Source organism: Varanus komodoensis, unplaced genomic scaffold (assembly GCF_004798865.1).
Source record: "Varanus komodoensis strain SLA01 unplaced genomic scaffold, ASM479886v1 scaffold1, whole genome shotgun sequence".
NCBI classification, from domain to species: Eukaryota; Metazoa; Chordata; class Lepidosauria; order Squamata; family Varanidae; genus Varanus; species Varanus komodoensis.
This window is the reverse complement of record NW_025335268.1, coordinates 101,940,335-101,964,103: the sequence shown is the minus strand read 5'-3', so window position 1 is coordinate 101,964,103 and position 23,769 is coordinate 101,940,335. Positions and strand designations below refer to the sequence as shown.

At 38.6% G+C, this 23,769-nt stretch overlaps 1 protein-coding gene across 1 annotated transcript in view; it reads right to left on the bottom strand.

Moving 5' to 3' along the window:
• The window catches only part of SMC3 (structural maintenance of chromosomes 3), a 32,929-nt gene extending 9,756 nt beyond the window's left edge, over nucleotides 1–23,173 (bottom strand). Inside the window, exons 1-18 of the mRNA XM_044438495.1 lie at nucleotides 23,076–23,173; nucleotides 17,796–17,871; nucleotides 14,505–14,543; nucleotides 13,197–13,264; nucleotides 11,684–11,755; nucleotides 11,465–11,544; nucleotides 10,580–10,658; nucleotides 9,254–9,371; nucleotides 7,467–7,642; nucleotides 7,197–7,277; nucleotides 6,792–6,956; nucleotides 6,096–6,217; nucleotides 5,075–5,288; nucleotides 4,123–4,226; nucleotides 3,059–3,158; nucleotides 2,392–2,552; nucleotides 2,015–2,156; nucleotides 960–1,110 (exon numbers count right to left, since the gene is read on the bottom strand). Coding sequence (XP_044294430.1) covers nucleotides 960–1,110; nucleotides 2,015–2,156; nucleotides 2,392–2,552; nucleotides 3,059–3,158; nucleotides 4,123–4,226; nucleotides 5,075–5,288; nucleotides 6,096–6,217; nucleotides 6,792–6,956; nucleotides 7,197–7,277; nucleotides 7,467–7,642; nucleotides 9,254–9,371; nucleotides 10,580–10,658; nucleotides 11,465–11,544; nucleotides 11,684–11,755; nucleotides 13,197–13,264; nucleotides 14,505–14,543; nucleotides 17,796–17,871; nucleotides 23,076–23,090 — 1,963 coding nt within the window. The 5' untranslated portion in view covers nucleotides 23,091–23,173. The remainder of the gene's footprint in view (nucleotides 1–959; nucleotides 1,111–2,014; nucleotides 2,157–2,391; nucleotides 2,553–3,058; nucleotides 3,159–4,122; nucleotides 4,227–5,074; nucleotides 5,289–6,095; nucleotides 6,218–6,791; nucleotides 6,957–7,196; nucleotides 7,278–7,466; nucleotides 7,643–9,253; nucleotides 9,372–10,579; nucleotides 10,659–11,464; nucleotides 11,545–11,683; nucleotides 11,756–13,196; nucleotides 13,265–14,504; nucleotides 14,544–17,795; nucleotides 17,872–23,075) is intronic.
• Between the last annotated feature and the right edge of the window lie 596 nt (nucleotides 23,174–23,769).

Below are 23,769 nucleotides of genomic sequence, written 5' to 3'. Positions count from 1 at the left end.
AGGATAAAATGCAGAGAAATAGGATTATGCAGACTGCTTTGGGTTCTTTGAAGCAAAAAGAATCTAAATGTAATGAATATGCAAGATACAGATGTTGAAAAATAATCAATGCATTAACAGGTATACTTAGTATTTTATGGACTAAAGTTTACAGACAGAACATGCAGAGAATCTGTACAGAAAACATTCAGTTCAGCAGAGCCATTGATTATGCTATAACCTTCATGCCAAACACAATGCATATAAGTTGAAATGAGCCAGAGGCTTACTTCTCTCTCCTCCCTCCAAGCAGCAAGAAAGACTTTGTCAGTACTTACTATCAGAATCTTTTATTACTGTTATATTGCCTGTACCCAAGGCTCTCCGGGCGGTTCACAATACTTTAAGTCACCCATCCAGATTTCAACCTGGCCCAACCTTGCTTAAGATTAGGCAGGATCAGGCACTTCAGACTATAAGGATACTTTAAATTTGGATTGTCAGCCCATGTGAATTGAGAATATTTTACATGAACTATAGTTAGTGTAAACAAGCCAACTTCTTAACACAAGCTGGCTTGTTTTGAAACTTACTAGCTTTAGTTTGCAGTTCATATACAACAAGCAGCTAAGTTTAAGGGAAATGAGAAGTAGATACCATCAAAGTCTTCCTCCTGATTCCATAGGAGGAAAAGAATGGAGAGAAAAGCATGCAGAACCAAGCCTCTGGGTTTCTTTCAGTCTTCATGTTTTGAGGCACACTAGTCATGTCTTCAAGCTATTTTGGACTACTTTTCCCATTAGCCGCAGCTAGTATAGCAATGATAAGAGATTATGGTACTTGTAATTCAAAATATATGGAAAGTATGACATTGAGAAAATGATTTCACATGATGTGTAAATGCAGCTCATTACATTATAGATGTTGAGTAGCCACCAAATCAAATTCCTTTCCAACATAAACTTGTACCCATACCGTACCTTCTAAAGTAATACAATCCATAGTAAAAGCTCTGGCCAGCTGGGTAGACACTTCCATACTTCTACAAATAAGAGTCTTTCCAAAAACATGCTTGAAAGCTTTATCAAATCTTGGGTTGTATCTCAGTTTACTGATCATAGGAATAGCATCCTAAAGTTAAAATAGCCACATCACATGGTTAAAATGAATTCTTGAGTATTTCAGTTCTCCTCAGGCACAAAATATAGAGGTTAAAAACAGTACATAACTCAACCTTGTACCAAAAATATAACTAATCCAATGCTGAATACTAAAAATCACGAATGCAAGAAAATCACACTAGAATCCCCTTAAATTGAATGAAATCGCATAGTTAATAGGTATCTAGAGATTCAGTACTAGAGAAGTTGATTCCAAACTGCATCCCTCTTCCCTTCCTCACCAAACAGAGTTACTTCCAACCCCAGGGGCATTCAAGGTTGCTTGTGTGCAAGAGAAAGTGAACTCTTATCTAGCTTCCTTGATCTGGCATCAAACAATGGAACTAATTAAGCTGTATCTCCCCCCTCCCCCACATCTTGCCCCTTGCTGTTTACAGTGATTCCCCCCAGACCAAAGGTGGTCTGGTTCTCACCAGCTGCTTGGCTTATATTAACACTTGTTGGTCTTAGCATTTTGGCTAAGAATTCTGATTCTGACCCTTCTCCTGTTCCGATTTAGAGTCTGAGGTACTTACTGCTGGAATGCAGTATCATGTTCCCCTGCAGAACTGAGGTTCTGACAGTGTGGTTTTGCTGGGAAACAAAACAAATGCTCCCCATATACCTGAATGAACTACTACTTCTGCAAGGAAACATGGCATGCAGGGATGACCTACCTTTCCCAGCAACACTGTTTGGCGTTAACAGCAACCACCTGCACTGGTGATGAAGGACTCTAAGGGGTGCTGATGCAGCCCTTCAAGGCCCACAGTTCACATGCAGATCTCTGATTTCTTTGCACAGCACTAAAACAATTCTATATGACCAACTGACCAATAAAGTTTAGTTATTTTAAAAAGGAAAATAGGACTCACATTGGTTTCAGGATATGCAGTATCTCTAACATCCAGTTTATTCAGAGGAAGAAAAGTTACTTCTCCGGGTAGATTCATTTTATTGAATTCCATTAATATCTTAGTACTAACCTCATCAGAATCTACAATATGATAAAACAGCCTAATAAAAAGAGAAAGAATGAATAGAATTTCATCATAATTAAGTGTGCCCTGCTTTCTCACACTAAAGATGAAAAGTATCCTTCAATGTTTTGTACAGCTCAAGTTTCGTACAAAAACATGTTTAGAAAATAAACATGATCTACCAGTTTAAGAGCCCTCAGAGCATTTATTTTAGTGGCAATAATTATAGCAACAAACGTTTTTACAAAGAGAAAGCTCAGTCAGAACTATACCTGTTTCCTGCAGTAACTTCAACGCAAGTGTAAAAAGCAGGCTCACACTCAAAATTATTCATCACTATTCCATGATAGCCACTCAGAACATGTTGGTTAATGCCTTTACGCCGAAAATGCTCCAAAACTTTATTTATGCTGTCAATGCCATTTAGAATAGCCTGTCATAAAAAATAGAATTATTTGTACTTCCTTCAATGTGTAAAAGCAGTCTAATCCTTATAACTAATTTTCAAATATTTCAAGAATCCCCCACCCTTTTGATTGTTATTAGTTTTGACCCGATAGGGTCAGAAGGTTGCAGATTTGCTACAACTTTACACTGTTACTATAACATTGTCAAATAATATTATAAGATACAGTACTTCTTAACAAATTAAGTTGCCAGGCCATGGAAGCCAGAGCACAGGGAACATGCATTGGACTTGATATATGGTAACTGAGGAATTTGGTAATTGCTCGCTTGCTCTCTCTCTCACACACACAAATAAATATTTTGTTTCAATGAAGCCTTTATATTTACACAGTTTTACTTCTTATTTATAACCTTGACAAGCCCCTCCACAATATCATTGAAAAGAATAAAATGGAGAGTTTAAGTGTAAGAATATTGCATTTGCAGTATTAGACACCTGTATAAATTTTCACTATATGATAGGAATCCAACCTTTCCTGTTGCTGCTCTAAGAAGCTGTTGTTTCTTTTCCAAATCCTCTCGCTTTGCTGCAAGAGCTTGCTGTTCTGCATTCTCTTCTCTCCACAAATAACTGAAAAATAGTTGACTTTCATGTTACTAAAGATGCCTTAAAGCAGCATACCGATCACATTAATACACTTGCTACATAATTAGCTGAAGGAGGATCTGTAACATCTCTAACAATGTCATAATCCAAACCATTCCAAGAGGAATTCTGATTACTACAATTACTGGGGAAGATGAAAGCTCACATCCTTAGAAGATGAATTTTTTCCCTCACAACTGTCTTGATGGGCTTGAGCTACAAAAGACTTGTAACCTGATAGCACAAGGGGGAGTGCCTATACTAGTATGAAGGAAGAAATTGCCTTCATGCACTAACAAAACAAACATACCGGGCACTGGCACGATCTTCTCACTCAGAGACTCCAGATTCTGTATTCAGAGGTGTGGAACTTCAGGCCCATGGCCAACATCTGGCCCTCTGGAATTTCCTAGACAACTGGAAATTCCTTCCAGCCACTGACTGTTTAGTGGTTTTCCAGCTTCTGTGAAATTTTTCCTCCATTCTAAAAGGTGGAAATGCTTCTCCTAAGCCTTTGTTAGTAGAAGAGCTTTAAGCTACAGTATGCTGGTATTTTTTGTACTTTTTTGGACTATATTTCCTTTGCCTTTTGGCCTGAACCACCACTGGAATGTGGCCTTCAAGAGCTTCTTTTGCAGTGAAAGAGGTTCTTCAACCCTGCTATAAGTGTCTATATTTCAGTACTGAAACTATATGTATAAATGTTTGAGCAATAAATGATTTTATAATCCTAAGTGAAATCTTTGTGGGACATTTAAAAGAGGAAAGAGTTTATACAAAAAGATTAAGCTTACAAATTCTTTACATCACAGACAAAAATGAGGTAGAATTCAATAAAGCCTTTTTGCATTTTTTTGTGTTTTATAAACTGCTGAGAATGGCTTAGATACTTTTAGCTACTGAACAGTACAGAAATGAAATAAATAAATCAATAATATAAATTACTAACTTTCTCTCGCTCTGTAGTTCATCTTTTTTATTTTTTACTTCATAGTATTTTCTGTCCAGTTCTTCAACACGAGCCTTCACTTCATTAAGATCCTGATCCAGTTTCTAATAGCCATAAGGAGAAGTATTTGAAAATAAAACATTTCATAATTTGGATTGATGTTAATGCACTTTGTTACCTTTAAAGCAGCATGGTTTTGTGAATGTATTTATAATTAAATGCAGAATGATCTTTGCAGGTTTTAGAAAGCAGATATTAACAAACATTTGTGCGGATTTTTTTGGTGTAGATCAGTACATTAACTTCATTAAAACATGCAACAGAGTGCTTTTTGACACTTGATGTGTTTCCTTTCAGCCAATGCAATATTCTCTGCAGAAGACAGAGAATCAGGATCAATTTGTATCATACTGTCTCTTTTGCCTTTACTGTACATCCACCTGTTGAACAGGGATCTGTGGGCCAAGGCCCAATCCATGGAAATGCTATCCTGCAAAACCAGAATCCCCTAGTCAAATATACTATCTAATACAGCAACAATGTGCATGCCAAGGTGAACACCTCACAAAAAGCAGAAGTAGACTCCCAGTCCTTCTGTAGACGGAAATATCTGGTGAGGGCTTCAAATATATTCCACCTTGATTGTTCTAGTCAAGATCTTTCTTGTAAGAATGTTCAGAAAATAAGGTGACAAAAGATAGGGTTGAATTTCACCCCATCCAATCCTCTCCTCCTAGAGACACCCAGACAGTTTTAAGGTAGTAAAGTGGTGGGAAACTTCACTTGTGCAGATATTGCACTGAATGCACCCCAATGTATGTACAAATGAACAAAATGCAACATATGCATTTAAAATAAAAATGTAGCTTCCAAAAATCCAAATTGTATACAAACAATTTAAGCTAGTTTCAATATTTTTGTACCACCTATTTTTGTATCACCAAATCCTTACACTGTACTGTTCCAGATTCTTCTCCTTGTTAGCTTCTGTATCTTCTAAATCCTTATGTATAGCAGCAATCTGTCTTTTTTTGTCATTGATGGCTTGATCTAGGGATTTGAGTTCTTTTTTAATCCACTTATCTCTCTCTTCTTTAGAGGTAAACTGACTTCCTCGACCTTGCTTTGCATAAAGATCTGTTCTCTCTTGTGTAGCCTGTGCCAGTCTGTTTCAAGAAAAGCATGTAGAATTATTTGAAATGCAAGTATTGTAAACACAACATATTCTTCAGAATTAAGTTTATCTTTTGTATACAGCATAGCTGTTATGAAACTGAAGGAAGAAATGTCAACGGACACTTGGGATTTTATATATATATAAATGGGATATCTTTCAAACCTGAGAAAATTTCTGATAATTTTGCTATCATTTTTACTCATCAAATGATAGATCAAATGAGCAATGAGGATATCAAGCTTTGATATTTCTTAATATGTCAGAATCTGTGCAATTTCTATAGTTTTTCTGTTCTTGTTCAATTCAGTATATTCTTGAATTCCTAACCATTTAAGCTGCAAATCAACTTACCAAGAATAAGTTTTAGAGGATTGCAACTTTGCATTTGGAGTGGTAGTACATTAGCAAAAATGTTAACAACTCAAGCCTATTTTTGATGGCAGAAAACATCTGGCTTCCAAATGGCAGAACAGCAACCTCTCCTATTCACACTCTGATGTCCCCATCTTTTACACAGAACAACCCCATCCATTCCAGCAGTTCTTGTCACGTCTTTCTTACATGACATTTGTAAATTTCCACAATCAATTTCTGGCTATTTTTTACTGTTCACATAGGAACTAGCACCTTTCTTCAACTTGGTGCCAGATGAGTTGGATCACAATGACTATATTGACTGGGGCTGATAAAAGTCCAACCCATCTGGAGAACACCTGGTTGGGGAACTGAATGCATTTGGCACAGACAGTATGTCCATTCTATGTTGCACATCATTGTAGGTAGCCACTACACAGACCTAGCAATTCCTCTTTCTTCTTTTTCTTTCACACTGTTGAACTTTGGTTCTGTTTCTGCCAGTTCTTTCTGCTTTTCTTCAATTTTCTCAAGAAGCTTCTGCCGCTCTTTCAATAGTCTTTTCTGAAAATGAAGTTAACAAGAAGGTCAAGAATATATTAAGTCAATTATTATCATGCTCTTTCTGAGAAAAAAAATAATACCTCAAGAAGTTTGTAGCTACAGAAGTACTAGACAGGATATATTCCTCAGATTTGGCTTTGGCCCATAGTTTAACAACTCATCAACTTCTAAGCGGCATCTATGGGTCCTTGACTTTAACAGAGCTGTTCTTCAATAAGTGAATGTGCCTTGAACAAAAGAGCTAGTCTTCAAGAAGTGACTGTACCTTAATACAGCCTTGAAGAAGCAGTTATCTGTGGAAGCTCTAACTGTGGAAAGTGAAAACCTGTTATGGAGTAAATTTTATATCTCTGGGCTGTACTTCCAATTCTCTTACCATAAACCAAGTAATATAAACAGGAACAAGAATAATTTTTCTATGTTGAAACTTACATAAGGGAACCTAGATAACAGAGGATAATGTGTATATTACCTGTTTTTACAAAAGTGTCTGCACTAAGGCTTTTACATTCCGATGGATCATACAATTTAAAATGTCTTGAGATATTACCTACTGCTAGTCCTGTGACCTTACCCTTTGTTCACTGTTTCCAGCCAATTCATCTTGCAAGTCTTTTGCTTTAAGTTCTAGTTTGGTCCTCTGTTTTATCTGTTCCTGTCTTTCAGCACTGAGTTGTTCCTTCTCTTCTTTCATAGCTGAAATCTTGGTTTTCAGTTCACGTACTTGCCGTTCAATTTCCTACACAAAGGCACAACATATGAAAAAAGACTGCAGAAACCAATAGGTTATACAATGTTTTCAAAATGAAAAAGAATCTATCTACTAAATTAATTAGCCAAGATGAGTAATACAGGTGATGAACATCTGAAGGTACATCACAATCTACATTGTATCTTGAATGCAACTAACTATGATTGAGGCTATTGTGCAGCAGAAGAACAGTACTTATCGAAATTATTAAAGTTATGTAGCTCTTACCTCCATTTTATCTCGTGCATCCTGCTGTGCATCCCTTAATTGCCTTGATTTTTCTCCACTTGTTTCTCGTTTGGCAGAAAGCTGCAAAGTTATCACAATTTAAGTAGCAGATTTAAAGTAAGTCCGTGCTATACTATCACTTTTATCAGTTATCATGTACCATATAAATTACACGTTTTTACACTACACAAAACTACCTACCATAAAAAAAAAAACAAAAGCTGGCTATGAAGAAATAATATTTAACATATGGTTCAGAAAATGACTTACCTCATCAAGTTTAGCTCGGGTTTCATTAAGTTCCTGGTTATAAATAGTGTATTCTAGTGCTCTCCTCATTTTATCCCACTTCTGATATTGAGCTAGCTCCTCTTTCTCCTCTTCTAAAGTATGCAGTCTCTCTTCAATGTACTTTAATAGTTCATTTATCTTCTCCCTTTTCCCCTCTTTTAAGAGAATTTAAGAAATGATTAAATGATTGAACTATTGCAGACAAGAAATAAAACAAGTCAACACTGATTTCTTTTATAATAGCAACCTCTCACCACTCAGAATAACAATTACTTACTACATAACAGAAATAATCATTTAAATGTTCTATCCAGAAAAACATTTTTTTAAAATCAGTTTAAAATTTTGTATGATTTAACAATTTAAAATTAAGCCTTAGAACAATATTCCATTTCTTACACTGAAAATATAGAATGACAGTGAAATAAAAATACAAACAAAAATATAGAAAGTTAATCATGTTCACTGTGGTTTTGCTATAGTTCTTCCTGGGATCATGATATCAAATGTGGTGTGGGGAGCCTGCTGTTCCATTCTGCGAACTGTGGGATATAGGTGCTACATGGTTCCTATCTTGTTATCTATTCTTCTTAACAGCCACACAAAATCTCTTTGGGATTCAGAGGTCTGTACAGGCAATTTTGTTTATTACCACTCATCCCAGGCATGCTGTGGAACTCTTGAACCAGTGTCTAGAGGCAGATTTTGGTTAGACAAAGGTGAAAAGGAGGAAGCTTAAGTCAGACAAAATGGAAGCAGCTACTGATCTGAATAGAGGGTTACTTCTGGTGCTGGATGGGGTTGCATTCCCCCTGAAGGAACAAGTGCACAGCATAGGGTTTCCCTCAGATTCTGAATCAACTATGACAGCTCAGGTAGTAGTTGAGTGGTTGGGATACTTTTTGTGAGAGTCTATTGTTGTGTCAGTGGTGGCCCCATATAGAAAAGAATTGCCTTTCCTCAGTCACCTGGATCAATTCAGCACTAGGGTCAATCCAGGTTAGGCTATTATAATGTACAGTAAGTGGGGTTGCCTTGGAAGACAACTTGAAAACTTTAGCAGGTGCACAAGTTTGGCTGTTCAAATGCTAGACAGCTGGAACAAATTATTTAAATACTGTAGCAGATGCACTGGTTGCCAGTGCCTTTCCAGGACCAATTTCAAGTGTTGATTTTGACATATAAAGCCTCAAACCAGTGAGGGGGGAACTGCTGGTCCACAGCAAATTAATTTATAGCTTGCCCCAACCTCTTTTATCTTCCCACACAGCATGGAAACCAACCAAGCAAGCTGCTGGTGAAAAAAAATAGATCATTAAGTTCCTCCCAAAGTATCCCATTGCATTTTCATGCTGGATTGGGAAGAGAGAATCCAGTCACTGCAGCAAAGCGGAGCTGGGATGGAGCAAATGCAACTCAAGCAGGGTGCCTGTCTAGGCCTGTGTGGCTGGATTTCTGTACATGTTTGGTGTGAGTAACAAAGAAAATTAGGAAGAATGTGAAGTAAGTCTAGTTCTGTGCATTTGTTAATTATCAAGAAAGACAGGGCTCTTGCCCTGCCCATCTCCAGCATTCACTACCTCCTTGAAATATTAGCCTCAAGGGAAGGCATCCCCAAAAGTTTTAGATTCAGACTATCTGAAGGACTGAATATAGTAATATGAACCTGTCCCTGGTCTAAGATTGAAAGTTGTGCTTGGTGACTCACCATTAAGGTTAGTTAGAGAGAAAGATTTGGAAATGCTAATGGAGAAAAGTACTTTTACCTGTTTCTTTCATTAAAGAAATACTCTCTTCTTTACGTTCATCATATACTCTAGTGCCAGCTACTTCCCTTAGAAGTTTGAGTCGCTGAGAGTCTGGCGCTGTGGCCATCTGATTGATCTAAGAAGACAGAAAAATGCAACATTTTCATCATTATTCTGTTTATACATAGCAAATAGCTAACACAATAACTAACAATGTAACACATACAACACTGTTCAGGTTATGAGGAGACAACTTTTACCCTCAGGTTAATATTGGACTACAACTCCCATCACCCATCCATAAACTATTCTATTTGGGACTGTTGAGTATATATTCAACAATATTTGGAAAGCCACATTTTCACTCCTTTTCCTACCTATTCTGCTAAAAAATAAGTCCTCAGATATACCTTGACCCCAAATACTAAACTTTATTGTAGAATACAGTTCCAGTATGATCCAGCTATCTGGAAAGATGTACCTTTCAGCCACTTAAGCATATACATGCTAGGACAAGTGCTAGATTCAGGCTTTTAAAAAAAAAAAGTGATGTGAAAATGGCTATAGTCAATCAGTCAATATACCTATGATTTTGGTATATGATTTTGTCAGGTCTACATAATCATACAGAATCGTTAGCAGTTTTTTCATCTGAAAATATTTCAGAAAAGAGTAATTTGGCATATTCCAAAGGAATTCAGGTGGGTGGCCACTAAGAAGAGGGCCTTTTCTGTTGTGGTACCCTTGCTATGGAATGAACTTTCTCAAGAGGCCCATCTGACACCTACAGCACACTCTTTCCAACAAAGGACAGACAAAGAACTTATTTTGTTTTCCCAGGAAGTTTATTTTTAGTCTGTTTTAAATTCTGTACAATGTTTTAATTCTTTGTAGCTTTGCTAAGTCTTAGTCTGGTTTTTATTTCTGCTGTAGTTTTAAACATTTAAATTTTTGTACTGTATTTAAACTGTAATTAAGGTTTTTAAATTGTTATGAACTACATCAGCTATTGGGCAGGATAGAAATGTAGTGAATAAATAATATGCAGTTTTCATTTGGTCAAATATTCAATTGAAGTTGGCACTATAATTATTCTATTGCTATAATTTAAATAATTTAATGCCACAGCACTGTAACCAACAAAGGAAAGAATAAGAATTAAGAGATACTAACAAGGAAATGGATTCAATTATCATATTCACATATCATGTACATACAAAATGATTAAGAATATATTCATCAATGAAAATGTAATGGTAATAAAATGCCTGCTTAGTATTTATTTAGAAAATCACATTAATATTACTGACATTTTGCTTTACGCAGAACAGTTATTAATCATACCTTTCCTTGCTTAACAATATAGTAGGGATTGCTGCGAGAAAATCCAGCACTTTCAAGAAGATTCATCACATCATTTTTCCTAGAAATAAATTTTCCAACAGTTAACTTTTCAATCGCCCCAGTTAATAAAGAGGATCATGTAAATATGGGACAAAACTAGTCATCAGTCTGCTTCAATGAGATCTAGACATGAAAACTTTTGCTTATTAGGGGATTTATACTTGCTGCTTGGACTTCTTGCTATATAGTGAAGAAGCAGGACCATGATCACCTAACTGCTGAAATATTACCTCATTTTTCCCATTACTACTGCCTCACATATTTGTAAACTATTGGCATGAACTTCAAACTTGACTTATCCTTCAAATTGCTGTCAATAAGCATAACACCAATTGAGGGTGCTACTTAGGCCAGTCCCAAGTCCTGTTTAGACAGGTGCAAAATATTTGATGTCCTGAGACCCATAGTATTCTCTCCTTGACTGAACCCTAATAGGAACTTTAGGTGAAGGCACTCCTTTAGTAACTGCATGTTTTTAAGCAAAAGACTCAAGTGAACAATCTACTGGAATTACTAATAAGCAAAAATTTCACACGTTTACTCAAAAACAGATTTCCCTGCTTCTGTCTTGCTTGGGATTGCTGTGGGGAGCTTTGAATCGTATCTGTCCTATCAATCCTGATGAATATTGGCATTTCCCTCATACTAATAGGTGAGCTCTACCACTCAGTTGATGGAAAAAGTGTGCAAGGACACAGGAAGTAGCTAAGGGACAGACATGGTTGAAGGTTTCCAGATGTGCTTATCCTTCCTGATATTCCCACAGTTTGTGAAGTTACATATTTAATCTAGATTTGGTTTAACAGATAAAGAAATTGCACTTACGTCACCATTTTCTTGTCTAGGAAATATTGATCCTTTTTAGCTCCAATAACTCTGCGAAGAGATACTTCTTCTTTATCAATCTGAAGGAAAAAAAAGCACAGGGGAGTTAACATCCAAAATGCAATCCATAACCTAGGTAGTCTGCATTATTTGCCTCTTAAAAACAACCCAAACAAAGGTGAGATGTACACTAACAAGAAGTTGAATTATTTAGCTTACCGGTAACCTGTTATCTGAATTGTCAAAAATAATTTCCACAAAGGCAGAAATAACTCGAGGACCTGTTCCTTCCTGGAAAAGATTAATAGGCTTATTGTATTAATCCAAATAATTAAGTATACATTTTGCACAACACTCTCCCCATGCTTTTCTGGTAAACACTCTTACTGTCATAAATTCAAAGTATAAACATTCTGAGACATATAGAACACAGACCTTGTGCAAGTGGGCATAAATGCTAGCACAACTGAAAACTAGCACTTGATAGTACAACCAGAAATTATCCTAAACTAGCACTTCCGAACTAGTTCACATATGGGTGCTCTACTAACATGCCCCATTCTAGAAAAAATTGTCTAACCTAGTTTCTGGGGTGGCAGCTTTCCATTGTGCTACTGGTTATTTCCATCAGTGTGATGTGATTGGTGCTGGCACACTACCAACATTGGATACTACTGACTTCTTTCTTCTTCCAATATGAGAAGGCCTTATAACTTCGTAAAACAACAGCCTAAAAATTCTATTAAGAAATGTAGCAAGCAGACTAAAGACTGGGACCTCCCATGAGTGAACAACCATTTGTTGCCAAGTTTCTGACTCTCGGTTATTTAACAATAGCAAGCAACAGCTAAATGGCTTTTCCCCCCTTCTAAATAAGGCTGAGTTACTGAAGAATGATTGGGAGAGAAGCAGGAGTGAAAAAAAATGTGAAATCATTTCAGGTTCTGAAAGCAAATTCCTGGGGTGAACATATGTTCAACCAAATGTTGTTTTGTAACTCTGAAATCAAGGTTGAGGTGGGGAATTTCTACTCCATGCAATCTTCTCTCATAACAATTAGGCTTTATGAAAAAATTCCATCCATGCCAGTCAAGGGGTTTTTTAATGCCTAATTTCCATATGAGGCCCAAATCATCAGTGTGTGTGTTCACAAGTGGTAAGAGTTATCCTTCCATTTCTTGCACACCCCTCAACCCACAAATCACCTGGCCAATCCTGCCAATGGAAACTTTATCAAAAGTTTATTTGTGGTGCTGAGTCTAGGAGAGAGGGCCTAAGAAATAAAGTGGGGAGAGCTGGAATGGATGGATGGGATGGGAACATGAAATAACATATGTGTGATAGCTCCAGCTACACCCACTTTTGGCTCTGGGCCTCAAACAGATTTTGCCAGACAGAATGCATCCATCATAGGAAACAAGGTTTGACACCACTGCTCAAAATATATGTCTGCTTCTCTGAGGCGCTATTTTGCACTTGGCCCTGGCTGCTGGATTTCAGGGTTTTAATAAGAACTATGTCCATACCTGGCCTAAAGAAAACCTCTGTAATAGGTACAATTTGTATTTCATAAGTTTTTTTAATCCCACCTTGGTACTCTTGGGAGTGGGAAAAATATATAAACAATAAAAGCCACTATATATTATTTTATCAAAGTGCAACTTTAAGTGTGATGTTAGTTACTTATTTTGCAATAGCAGCATGCTTACATATATCCATTATCTTCACTTACATGCAACAAAGCCAGCCTTTGCTCAGGACGAAGATGACTGAATTCATCACTGAGAACAAACTGAATTGCTGTAATGAAGAAAATACAGTGCCATTTGTTAGCAATCATTATCAAAACCAGGGGACTACCACACATCTACAGGGTCAATTCCTACTCCTTTCTGCAGCTTGAAAGTTGGGGGTTCATCCTATTTGCTAGAGAGGGGCAGGCCATGCACAATCACAACTAAAAATGTAGAAACATGTTCATGCATTAATACTACTAAAATTTTTGAGAAACTACTACTGAAAGGTAGAAACTGAAACATGCAAACACACATCTAGACTGGAGAAACTTTGGCAATTTTAGTAGCTGTATAGTGTTCTTGAAGCATGAAGTTTGATAAAATCATTGCTTGCCAACATCTGGTAGCAGAGAATTTTTTTCCTTCAACATTCACTTTCAGTGTGTGGAGGACATGAGTGACTAGTCTATGACACAGTGGCTGGTTGTGGCATTCCTGCACCATAGCAATGGGCCTCTAGGGCTCCTTCAGCATGAATTTAAACCTGAACTCCTGTTTGCCTCTCCCATAGCACACTGCAGCTTTTCCTCCAGCTTAGTACAGAAACTGAATAATGATGCAGGGAGGCTCTTTAATGCTTACTGTAATGCTTACTAGAGCAGAACTACCTAAAGCCTTGCACATGAGTTGTGGCACACTTTCCAAAAAGATAAACTACTATAATAAAAGAACAACTACCCTCCCTCAAAGAAGCTTTGCTCAATGTTTTGGTATGATTTGCTGTTCTGACCTTGCCTCCACTGAGGACAGGGAAGACTGCTGCAACTCTGCACTGAGTGACAAAATAGCTGAATCACATCTCCTGCAGGAATACTAAATTACCCAGACAGTTAATTGTCAGTAATTTAGAAAAGATAAAAGATCAGAATAGCAAATCATGAAGTGAAATTATGCAGACATTCTAAATCAAAGATGAAGTTGAGGGGGGAAATGTTCTCTCACCCCAGAAAAATACTGATTTTAACAAAATAAATACTGGATATTTAGCTTGAGCAGTGGAAAGCTTCAGACAATTTCAAGAAATAAGTTTGCTCTTTTTAACTTTCAGCTCCCCCTCTATATATGCACATTTACACACCCCTGCTGAAAGTAAACTAAAAATGGACAGTGTGAAATCTAATACCCTGAAGTACATCTTTATTTTAAATTATACTGATTACATGCAAATTTGGAACAATAGAAGAAACAAAGTTCTCAAACAGTAATCCATCATATTTACCTCTTATTTGTAAGCTTGTACTTACCATAGAAAAAGTTGCTTTTTCCGGAACCATTTCTACCAACTAAAAATAAACAGTTGATATTACAGATAAAATCAAGTTAATTTATATAATTCCATGAACTACATGTTTTTAAACTGAAAGTTTCATCTCTAAGACACAAGAAACAAATTTATGCACAAGGTAATATGCTCCCCCACACCCACAGACTAGCCTAGCTATCATTTATTAGGAACTCCATTCAAGAGTCATTCACTCTAGCCCAGGAGAAAAAGAAAGGTTCTCTGCACTGGCTTGTCTGACCCAACTGCCTCACAGTCCTTCCCACTTAAGACTGCAGCAACAGACAGCTCCTATGCAAGGGAGAACGGGAAGGTGAAAAGCATGACTTTACAGGCCTCTTTTTCAGCTATGCTTTGTTAGTCCGCTTGAGTTATTCTGCTGGAAAGAAAGGTGGGGCATAAATTTAATAAATTCATTTACTCAATTAGTTTATAATAACTATCAATTTTTTATTAAAACATTCTGGGTGGTGACATTCTCAAAGAGTTTGATGATGGATGACTTTAGTATGACTTGCCATATTCTCTGACCATCACCTAATTCTGAAGTGCATTGACCTGTCTTTCTTCCCTGCATCACTGATGCATTCATGTGACTGGAGCTTCCACTGCCATCATGTGGCGACATATGGTTTCTCGCCATGATAGATAACTTCATGAGGAATGTTCTAGCCAGGCTCCAACTGCCCACCAAAGAAAGCTATAGAAGAAGTTGTTTGTAGGTAGATGGAAAATGTAACAGGACTGCAGACCACATTGGGAATACTTCTCCTTCCCAGGCCACACTTCCTACTTGATCATATCAATAGGAATCCTCAGGTTTGAGAATTTTTGTGGATACATTTTATAACACTCTTCTTCCAAGCAGTTTTGGGTGGCATATACGGTTTTTTTCCTCACTCAGATACAGTTTATCTGCACAATAATCCGGTATGGTAGCCTAGGTTGAAAAGCAGCAACTTCCAAACATAGATTTCCATAGTTTAAGTTTCTATATATTAATAAAATGTTATGGATATTCTTGGTGTTCTACTTGTTGGCATAAATATTTGGCAGGAAATAAAGACATTTCTGAGCTATGACTGACTAAAAGGGCATAAGAACGCTTTAATTTCACTAGGTTAAAGTGTAGACATCATAACAATGTATGTGAAGGCACCTGTGTTTATTACAGACCTCTAGGGACATTATCAAAGCCTACAAAGTTCTATAATCTTAAGAAAAAACAATATATATTCAAGAAGTAGCAATCTCCTCCATTCTGAAAACAGGTTCTAGTGAAATGCTTGAGGCAACCACCTGTCCAGTGTTGATGGAGGAGCTTCAGCTTGTGTTTTGCCTGGGGATGTGGGCAAGTTGATCAGAGGGGTGGAGCCAACCACCTGCTACTTAGATCCATGTTCCTGCTAGCTTATAGCAGCTGTCACAAGCAGTGCTAGCCAACTGGGTAGTGGTGCTTATAAATACCTCCTTAAGGGAGGACAACATTTCAGATTTTCTAAAGGAGGCAACAGTAAGACAGTTCCTGAAAAAATCTTGGCTCCTATCAGCTTCAACGATTAGTGGCCCTTTTTAGGGTAAGGTAGTTCCTTCAAAACTTGAAGGATGTTCCTTCAAAAGTCGTTTCTTTATTAGATAAAGTAGATTATCTGGTTCTTTTTTCAATCTGGACTGAGGTCTGCTTTGGGTATAGAAACAGACTTGGTGTTTGACATATGCAAGAAGTTAAGCAAGGAGAGCAAAGCCCTGTTAATTCTCTTTTATCCCTCAGTAACTTTTAATGGCATCACTCACAACATCCCTCTGGAAGGCTTGGCAAATATAGGGCTCAGAAGCACTCACTTGGTTCAATCTTCCTAGAAGATTGTCTTGAGAACCTATTGATTGGTCTCTCTCCCCCAAGACTCTATTTCATCCCCCATGCTTTTAAACATTTACATAAACCACCCAAAAGTTTTCAGTTTGTCCTCATCAGTTTAATTATGATATCCAAATCTTGCCTGGACACACAGCAAGGAAGTGGATGTGGGTAAATAACCCAAAGCTCAATTGAGCTAAAATCCTGTTGGGTCAGCAGACTAGGTGGGTGGCAATCCCTCTGAAGGAGCAGTTACACAGCTTGAGAATGCACTTTGGTGATCAAGAGGCCCTAACTGGTACTTCTTTCTTAGGGAAGGTCGATACCACTAGTGGCTTATGCCTTCTTACACGGCTTGGAAAAGTATTCAGGGACTATAGCTACCACAAAATTGTGTTTTATAGACCACATAATACCAGCCTTGAAACAGGTTTAGTAGCCTTCTATTTGTTGCTGAACTTTATTTATTTATTATTTATTTATTTAAAACATTTCTATGCCGCCCCCATCGCAACAAAGCCTCGGAGCGGCTCACAACAAAAACAAAAACATACAAAAATTATACACTAAAAATATTAAAACCCAGTGCATCTCGGCTTAAATTTTTTTAAAAATCCCACATAATAAATTAACACTTAAAATAAGTTTTAAATAAGAAGGTCTTAGCCTGGCGCCGAAAAACAAGTAACGACAGCGCCAAGCGGACCTCTCTGGGGAGCGCATTCCATAGGTGGGGCGCCACCGCAGAGAAGGCCCTCCTCCGGGTACTCACCCTCCTAATATCATTCGCAGAGGGTTCCAGGAGAAGGGCATCTGTTGCTGATCTCAAGGGGTGGGAGGGCATATATGGACGCAAGCGTTCCTTTAGATACCCAGGGCCCAAGCCGTTGAGGGCTTTATAGGTATTGCTTCTTTCTTATAAAGCTCTCAGTAGCTTGGGGCCAGGATAGAGGGGAAAAAAATATCTCCCACTTGAATCTACTCAGAACGTGCATTCATTATCCAGAGCCCTATTTCATGCCCCATCTTCTAGAACGACAAAGATCAGACTTTGGAAATTGAGACAGGGTCTTCTGTGTGGCAGCACCCTCTATTTGGAACCCTTCCCAGGCAGGTAACATTCGTTCATCATTACTGGTCTTAAGAAGGCTGAAACTGTTCTGCTCAGCTTTTAGTGATTAATGCCAATTTTTGATTATATGGACTCTATTTTATTATAATGTATTTTATTAATTGCTTCCGATTTGTCTAAATGTTGCATTTTAATGCCTGCATGGTTTTACTGTAACATACCTCAAACAGTGAGTGGAAGGATGATATATATTATCAAGTCCATGAAAAATAATTACTTCAATGATACAGTTATTATGTAACAGCCATTGTATGAGAACTTACCTATGACATTATGCTTTGAACTAAAGGGATCTACAATAGTCTGATCTCTGTAGCTTCGAAACCCCTGAATGATCACCTGAAATAAAGAATTTCAAGTTTTAAAAAAGCCACCAAACAGGTCAAATTATTATTATTTTATTTTATTTTATTTATCTGGGATATTTCTAACCCATCCAATCACTATGCATCTCTGGACAGCTTACAAACAAAATTCAATAAATACAACAATATAAAAAATCATAAATACCCCAAACAATAAGACTAACAGCCCATGACAGAAATAAACATAATTAAAATCTTTTAAACATTAAAACCCTGGGTGAATAAAAAGCTCTCGACCTGGTGCAGAAAAGCACATGATGTTGGCACCAAGCGGACCTCTCTAGGGAGCACATTCCATAGCAGGGGCGCCACCGCAGAGAAAGCCCTCCTCCAGGTATTCTGTCTCCTAATTTCCTTCAAGGAGGGTTCCTGGAGCAGGGCCCCTGCTGCAGAACTTAAGGGGTGGGAGGACATGCAGGGAAAAAGACACTCCTTTAGGTATCCTGGGCCCAAGCTGCTTAGAACTATAATACTGCAAAGGAATACAAATAGTTTCTAAAGGTACCATGCTCTTTATTATACTTTGCAGGGTACAGGATATTGACCTACCCAGAATCAATACCTGAACTTCATAACTAAGCAGGGATTAAAACCTGAGTTTGTGACCCTACTCTTTACACTGCATTACTGAAGCATGTGTGTTTTTGAGGTACACAAGGCTGTGATGCAGAAAAATCCACTGGGATCAAACTAACTATATGTGGCTACAGTATGCAATCGCAGAAGAATCTCACAGAAGCCTGATCATAATATGCCCAGGCAGATACCACTCTAGGCAATTATAAGCAATGGGATGCCTGTATGTGCCCTATATGCCCAGTGAGCCTTCCTCACTGGACCTGGTCAGGAACACAAATTGTACATACATGTACCATATTGAGACGAACTTTTACAATGGAACAAGTGGGAGTCAAATAACCCAAACAGTGGGATCAGACAAAAAGGTTCTTTTGCAAAAGCCTGTACTGCCAGTTTGCATTAGCTCTAATGCAGTACTGTTCAAAGCACTGATTACATTAGTGATCATGTTTGTCATAGTTATGCCACACAAAGGAGTAATGTGACTGAGGGCTAGCCCTATTTCGACAAATCATTCTTATGTGTAAATTTGTGAGGAAACAACATGCAACATACTGTTTGCACAGCAATCCAAAAAGTGTAACTAGCAAAGGTGGACTGGCATGCAGTCCAAGCATGATTTACTTCCCACGGGATGACTTGTTTGTGGACACACCACCATAACAACAATGGCTTGTAGAAGGGATTGCTGTACCCACAATGGGTTGCAATATCACCCCAATCCAAGCAACTGAACCTATCATGTGTGTAGGGAAGCTGTGAACAAGCACACAGCAAGAGTAGTAAAAACTTCTTGCCACTCCTGACAAGTTCTCAGGTGCCACCACCAGTGACATCTGCTTCACTAAGTGCCAGATTTCATGGCTGTGTATGACTCCATCAGAAAAACTTTGTTACATTTATATACCACCTTTCTTCCTTTCAAGGAACTCAAGGTGGCTCACATGATTGTCCTCCTCTTTTCAATGTTATCCCCACAACAACCATGTGAGGTGGGTTGGGTTGAGAATGTGTGAGTGGTCCAAAGTCACTGAGTTGGCTCACAGCTGAATGGGGATGGAATTTTAAAAGGAAGCCCGAGTTTTTGATAGTTGTCAAAACTCTGTGCTCTCATAAATGGAGTGGTTTGTACCTTTTCACTTTCCCAAGCACCTAAAAATCACCTAGAAATGGTAGGAAAAGTAACGGACATGGAGAGCAGTCAGCTCCAAACAAACAAACTAGAGGGATCTCATTAGTGGGTCTGCAATCTACTCACCACCTATTTTGCAAGCAAAGATTCCCTTGTGACTTTGCTTCTTACATGACAGTTCACTGCTTGACAGCTGTCAAATGAGAAGCAAAGCAATAAATTACTCTATTTGTAGCCTTACTTGGTCAATACCCGTGGATGCTGCATCCTGACCTTTGACAGAAGACACCAACTAGGGCATCAAAGTCAAGGCTGCAGATTTGGGATAGTCATTATTACAAACCTGTGCACCTCTGAAAATCCATCATCATCTTTTTGTACATTTTGATTGTAAGGAAAGCAAACTGAATAGTGAACCAACAACAGCTGATCCAATGTGCTGCTTTAGAACTTTAAAGAGGTTTTCACTGGTTGTCACATGTGGAATTGTGAATAGAAATCTCTGAGAAAAAGGGGATAAAACAACAAACCCATTTGAAAAGAAAGCCTGGGTTTCAATGGCTGCAGTGACAACAAAAAGGATCAGTAAAGACGGGAGACAAGGCATGCCCTGCTGGGATACTCATGGGAAGACTGAAGGGTAAAGAAGAGTAGATAACACATGGCACACTCAATTGTCTGTAGGGTGCACCATGGGTTATTCCACAAACAACCCAAACTACATCAGTTATTTGTAGGGAAGGTTGCTATGGTGTGCAAATATGATCCATGTCTCATTTAAGTACAGCCTGGAATGGGGCTAATGCCAAGAAAGATAGGTATTCTAATCCTGCGATTTATTGCTTTGCATAGTTCTCTTTTCCTACTAATTCATATAGTCAATTTTTGAACATCATTCTGAACTATTTATTTTATTAAAACATTTCTATACCATCTTTTAATTGAGACTCTCAAGGTGAGTTTTATTTGTTTTCATTGATTTTTTAAAATTGTAAATTGCTTAGACAGCCCTTGGGCTAATACAGCGGAATATAATTTTAATAATATAAATAAATGTGGTATACAATACCCACTAAAAAGTTATGAGTTAAAGCAGAACAAACCAAGTATTTTCTTTTCATTATATATTGTTATAAATACAGAGAAAAGAATGTGAGGGAGCAATCCTGGGGCTGCCAGACACTATCTAAACTGATAATTTGGAACAAACTCCCATAACCTTGCAGCTGGTGCACTTCTTTTCATCTTGGCTGTAGCTTCAAAATCACAAGACCAACCTGTGTAGAGGTTGGGGAGGGGTGAAGTGAGGAATCATGGTGGTATTTTCAGCTCCTTCCCTTGCCTCTAATCTCCTTCCAACTTCCATTGGATGCCCATAATCCTCTGAGTTTGGAGGATCATAGGCAGCCATACTGCATGCGTTATTTAAAAGAAATACTTGCGCTATCATGCAAAGCTGCAGCTCAGTGAGTGAGTAAAGAGCTATGTATATATGTATATATTAATATCCTATGTGAAGGTTTTTTTTCAAGAATACATCTCCACAAATTATATATCCATAATGGGTTATAAGACATTATATAGCAAGCAATGTGGCAGATTAATAGTTCTGTACAGACATTCAATCAAATAAGCAATAGGTGATTAGACTGGTTCAGTTGACTTTCTGGTTCACAACTTGATGGATATAATGTTTGTGATGCCCTTTACATGCAGAGGCTGATAGGTTGATATCTGGACCAAATAATCTGTACACTATAAAATCAGATTTAGCTACTTTGGACCCTATGCAAACACAGACTGATATGTAAGCTATCATTAAGGGGGTCTAGCAGGCTTATTGGACAAGTTAAATGGTACCATACTGGCTGAAAAATCTAGAATGTGTGTATGAACCTTTAATTAGTACTGCATATGCTGGAGTCAATAGAAGAAAAGTGGATAAAGTGCACAAAGAGCCATAGTGAAGAGTGTGCAGATATTAGGTTAGTATAAGGTATCTAACAGCACAAATTTTCTGTCTCAAAAGAGATGAATAAAAGCTTTTGAAGCAATGCATTTGCATAGGCATTGTGTGACTGGCACACACTGAAGCTGGAGTCAGAAACTGATGAACTCCTAGGTACTAAACAAATGTTAAGCCTGGGAACATGTGTGAATCCACAGCCATCCAGTATCACAAAAACTACAAATTAAACAACTAGGAATTTTCCAACAGGAGCAGCAACACTGAGAACAACCATCAAAATATATTCATGATATTTCAGACCAAATTAATAATTTTAAGAACTTTTAACCCCGTTGTTGTACACAGTTCAGACAAAGGGGTAACACTGGATTTTCCAAACACTCTGAATGAATGCTAAATGGACATTCTAATCTAAGGTAATAATTATGGCTTACCATAACAAAAGCTGGAAAATACCTTCCAGAAACTAGTAATTACTGTGTTACTGAGAACAGTTCTATATGTTTACTCAGAAGTAAGTCTTACTCAGTTCAATGAAGCTTTCTCCCAAGTAAGACTGTTTAGGACGGCAGCCTTGGTTCGAAAATCAAACAGAAAACAAAAAGCACCTCCATATGAGGCAGAAAACCATGTTCCTGGAATATACCCGTTGACCACAACTGAGGGCTCACATCAGGGAATGCATGGCAAAGAGAAAACTATGCTAAAACTTCTCCCTCACACTTTAGTTGTCCATAAACAGCTAACTTTTTTTTTTTCCTGCGGAGGAATTTCAAATCATGCAAGCCCCCCACCTATAATCTAAAGCAGTGCAGCCTCTTAAAAGGGTTGCCACCTTATCATCTGCTTGTAAGAACTAGGCCTGAAAAACAGCCGTATTAGAGGCTTGAAAAGGAAAATTCATCCCAAACAACTAATTCAGTACTCTATAATTTGCTCACCATCCTATGGCACTCAACTGATTCTTCTGGATCTTGAAGAGCAAAATCCATTTCACTACCATTATTTTCAATTATCAGTATGTTTACTTCTTTCCCCGCCGTTCATTTTATTACGTAGCTGAAAAGGACCGCCTACTACGGCTCCAGCTAATCGCCTTCTTCTCCTACTCTCATCATACAAACTGAGGAGAACCGCTTGGGTGGGCCTTCGCTGCACACCCCCTGCGAAGCAGCATTTACTACAAGGAAAGCACAGGCAACCTTTCTATGCCCGCTGTACCCGCCCAATGTGGAGTCCCTCTAACCTTCCCGTGAAAAAGGCACCCTACAAAGCAAGAGCCGACGCACCCCGAAAAAAGGCCTCGTCGTCGCCCGCGCCTCACTGCCCAAACCGGCACTCCCCCCGCGCAAAGCCTCACAAGCAGGGTCCTTCTTTCTCCTTCATCCGCAACTAAACACCGACCGCTGCAGACAGCCGTGAATGAAACCAACCCTTCCTTTTCCATGGAAAAAGGAGCCCTTTTATAAAAGGAAATATGTAATCTAGAGCCGTGTACCTGTTTGATGTACATCGCGGCAGCAACAGCCTTTCTGCAGCGCGACGCGGACCCCACTCACAAAACACACACAAAATGGCTGCAAAGCCTCCCCCCTCCCGTTCGCCGGGGAACGAACCATTTAACTGAAACGGGGGGAAACGGGGACAACCGTGAAATGGCTTCACGAGGGGGACAATAGAAGTCTACCAGCCCTTTCCACACTGTGAAACTTTCACCTGCTTACAGCTGTTGTCCAGTATTCGAGACTCACGGAAGGTGGAAGAGTCAAGTGCCTGTTTCCTCCCGGACCTGTAGAAAATTGGTTCAGCCCGTCATGAGTCGTGCTGGGCGCCAAGGCAAGTGCAGCCAATGGGAAGGAGCGGCGAACAAGGAATGAGTGGCTCTTCGGAGAGTGGAGAGAAATTCAGGGGGCTGGAGCGCAGGGCGCCCCGGAGGGATTGTCTTGTCCGGAAAACTGGGAGCAGCCAGTTTTTGCGGTCATCGGTATTCGAAGTAATACATATTTCCCTCAACCTGAGATGCTGTCTTGATGTTTTCGACTTCAACGTTCATCAGACCCAGCTAGCATGGCTATGGTCAGGAGTTGTAGTCCAAAACATGTGGGGGCTACCGGGCTGGGAAGGGTTGATACGAACGCATAGAGATTGCTTGAGTGTAGGCCCCATCTGTGGCCAAAAGGCCACCATGCAGT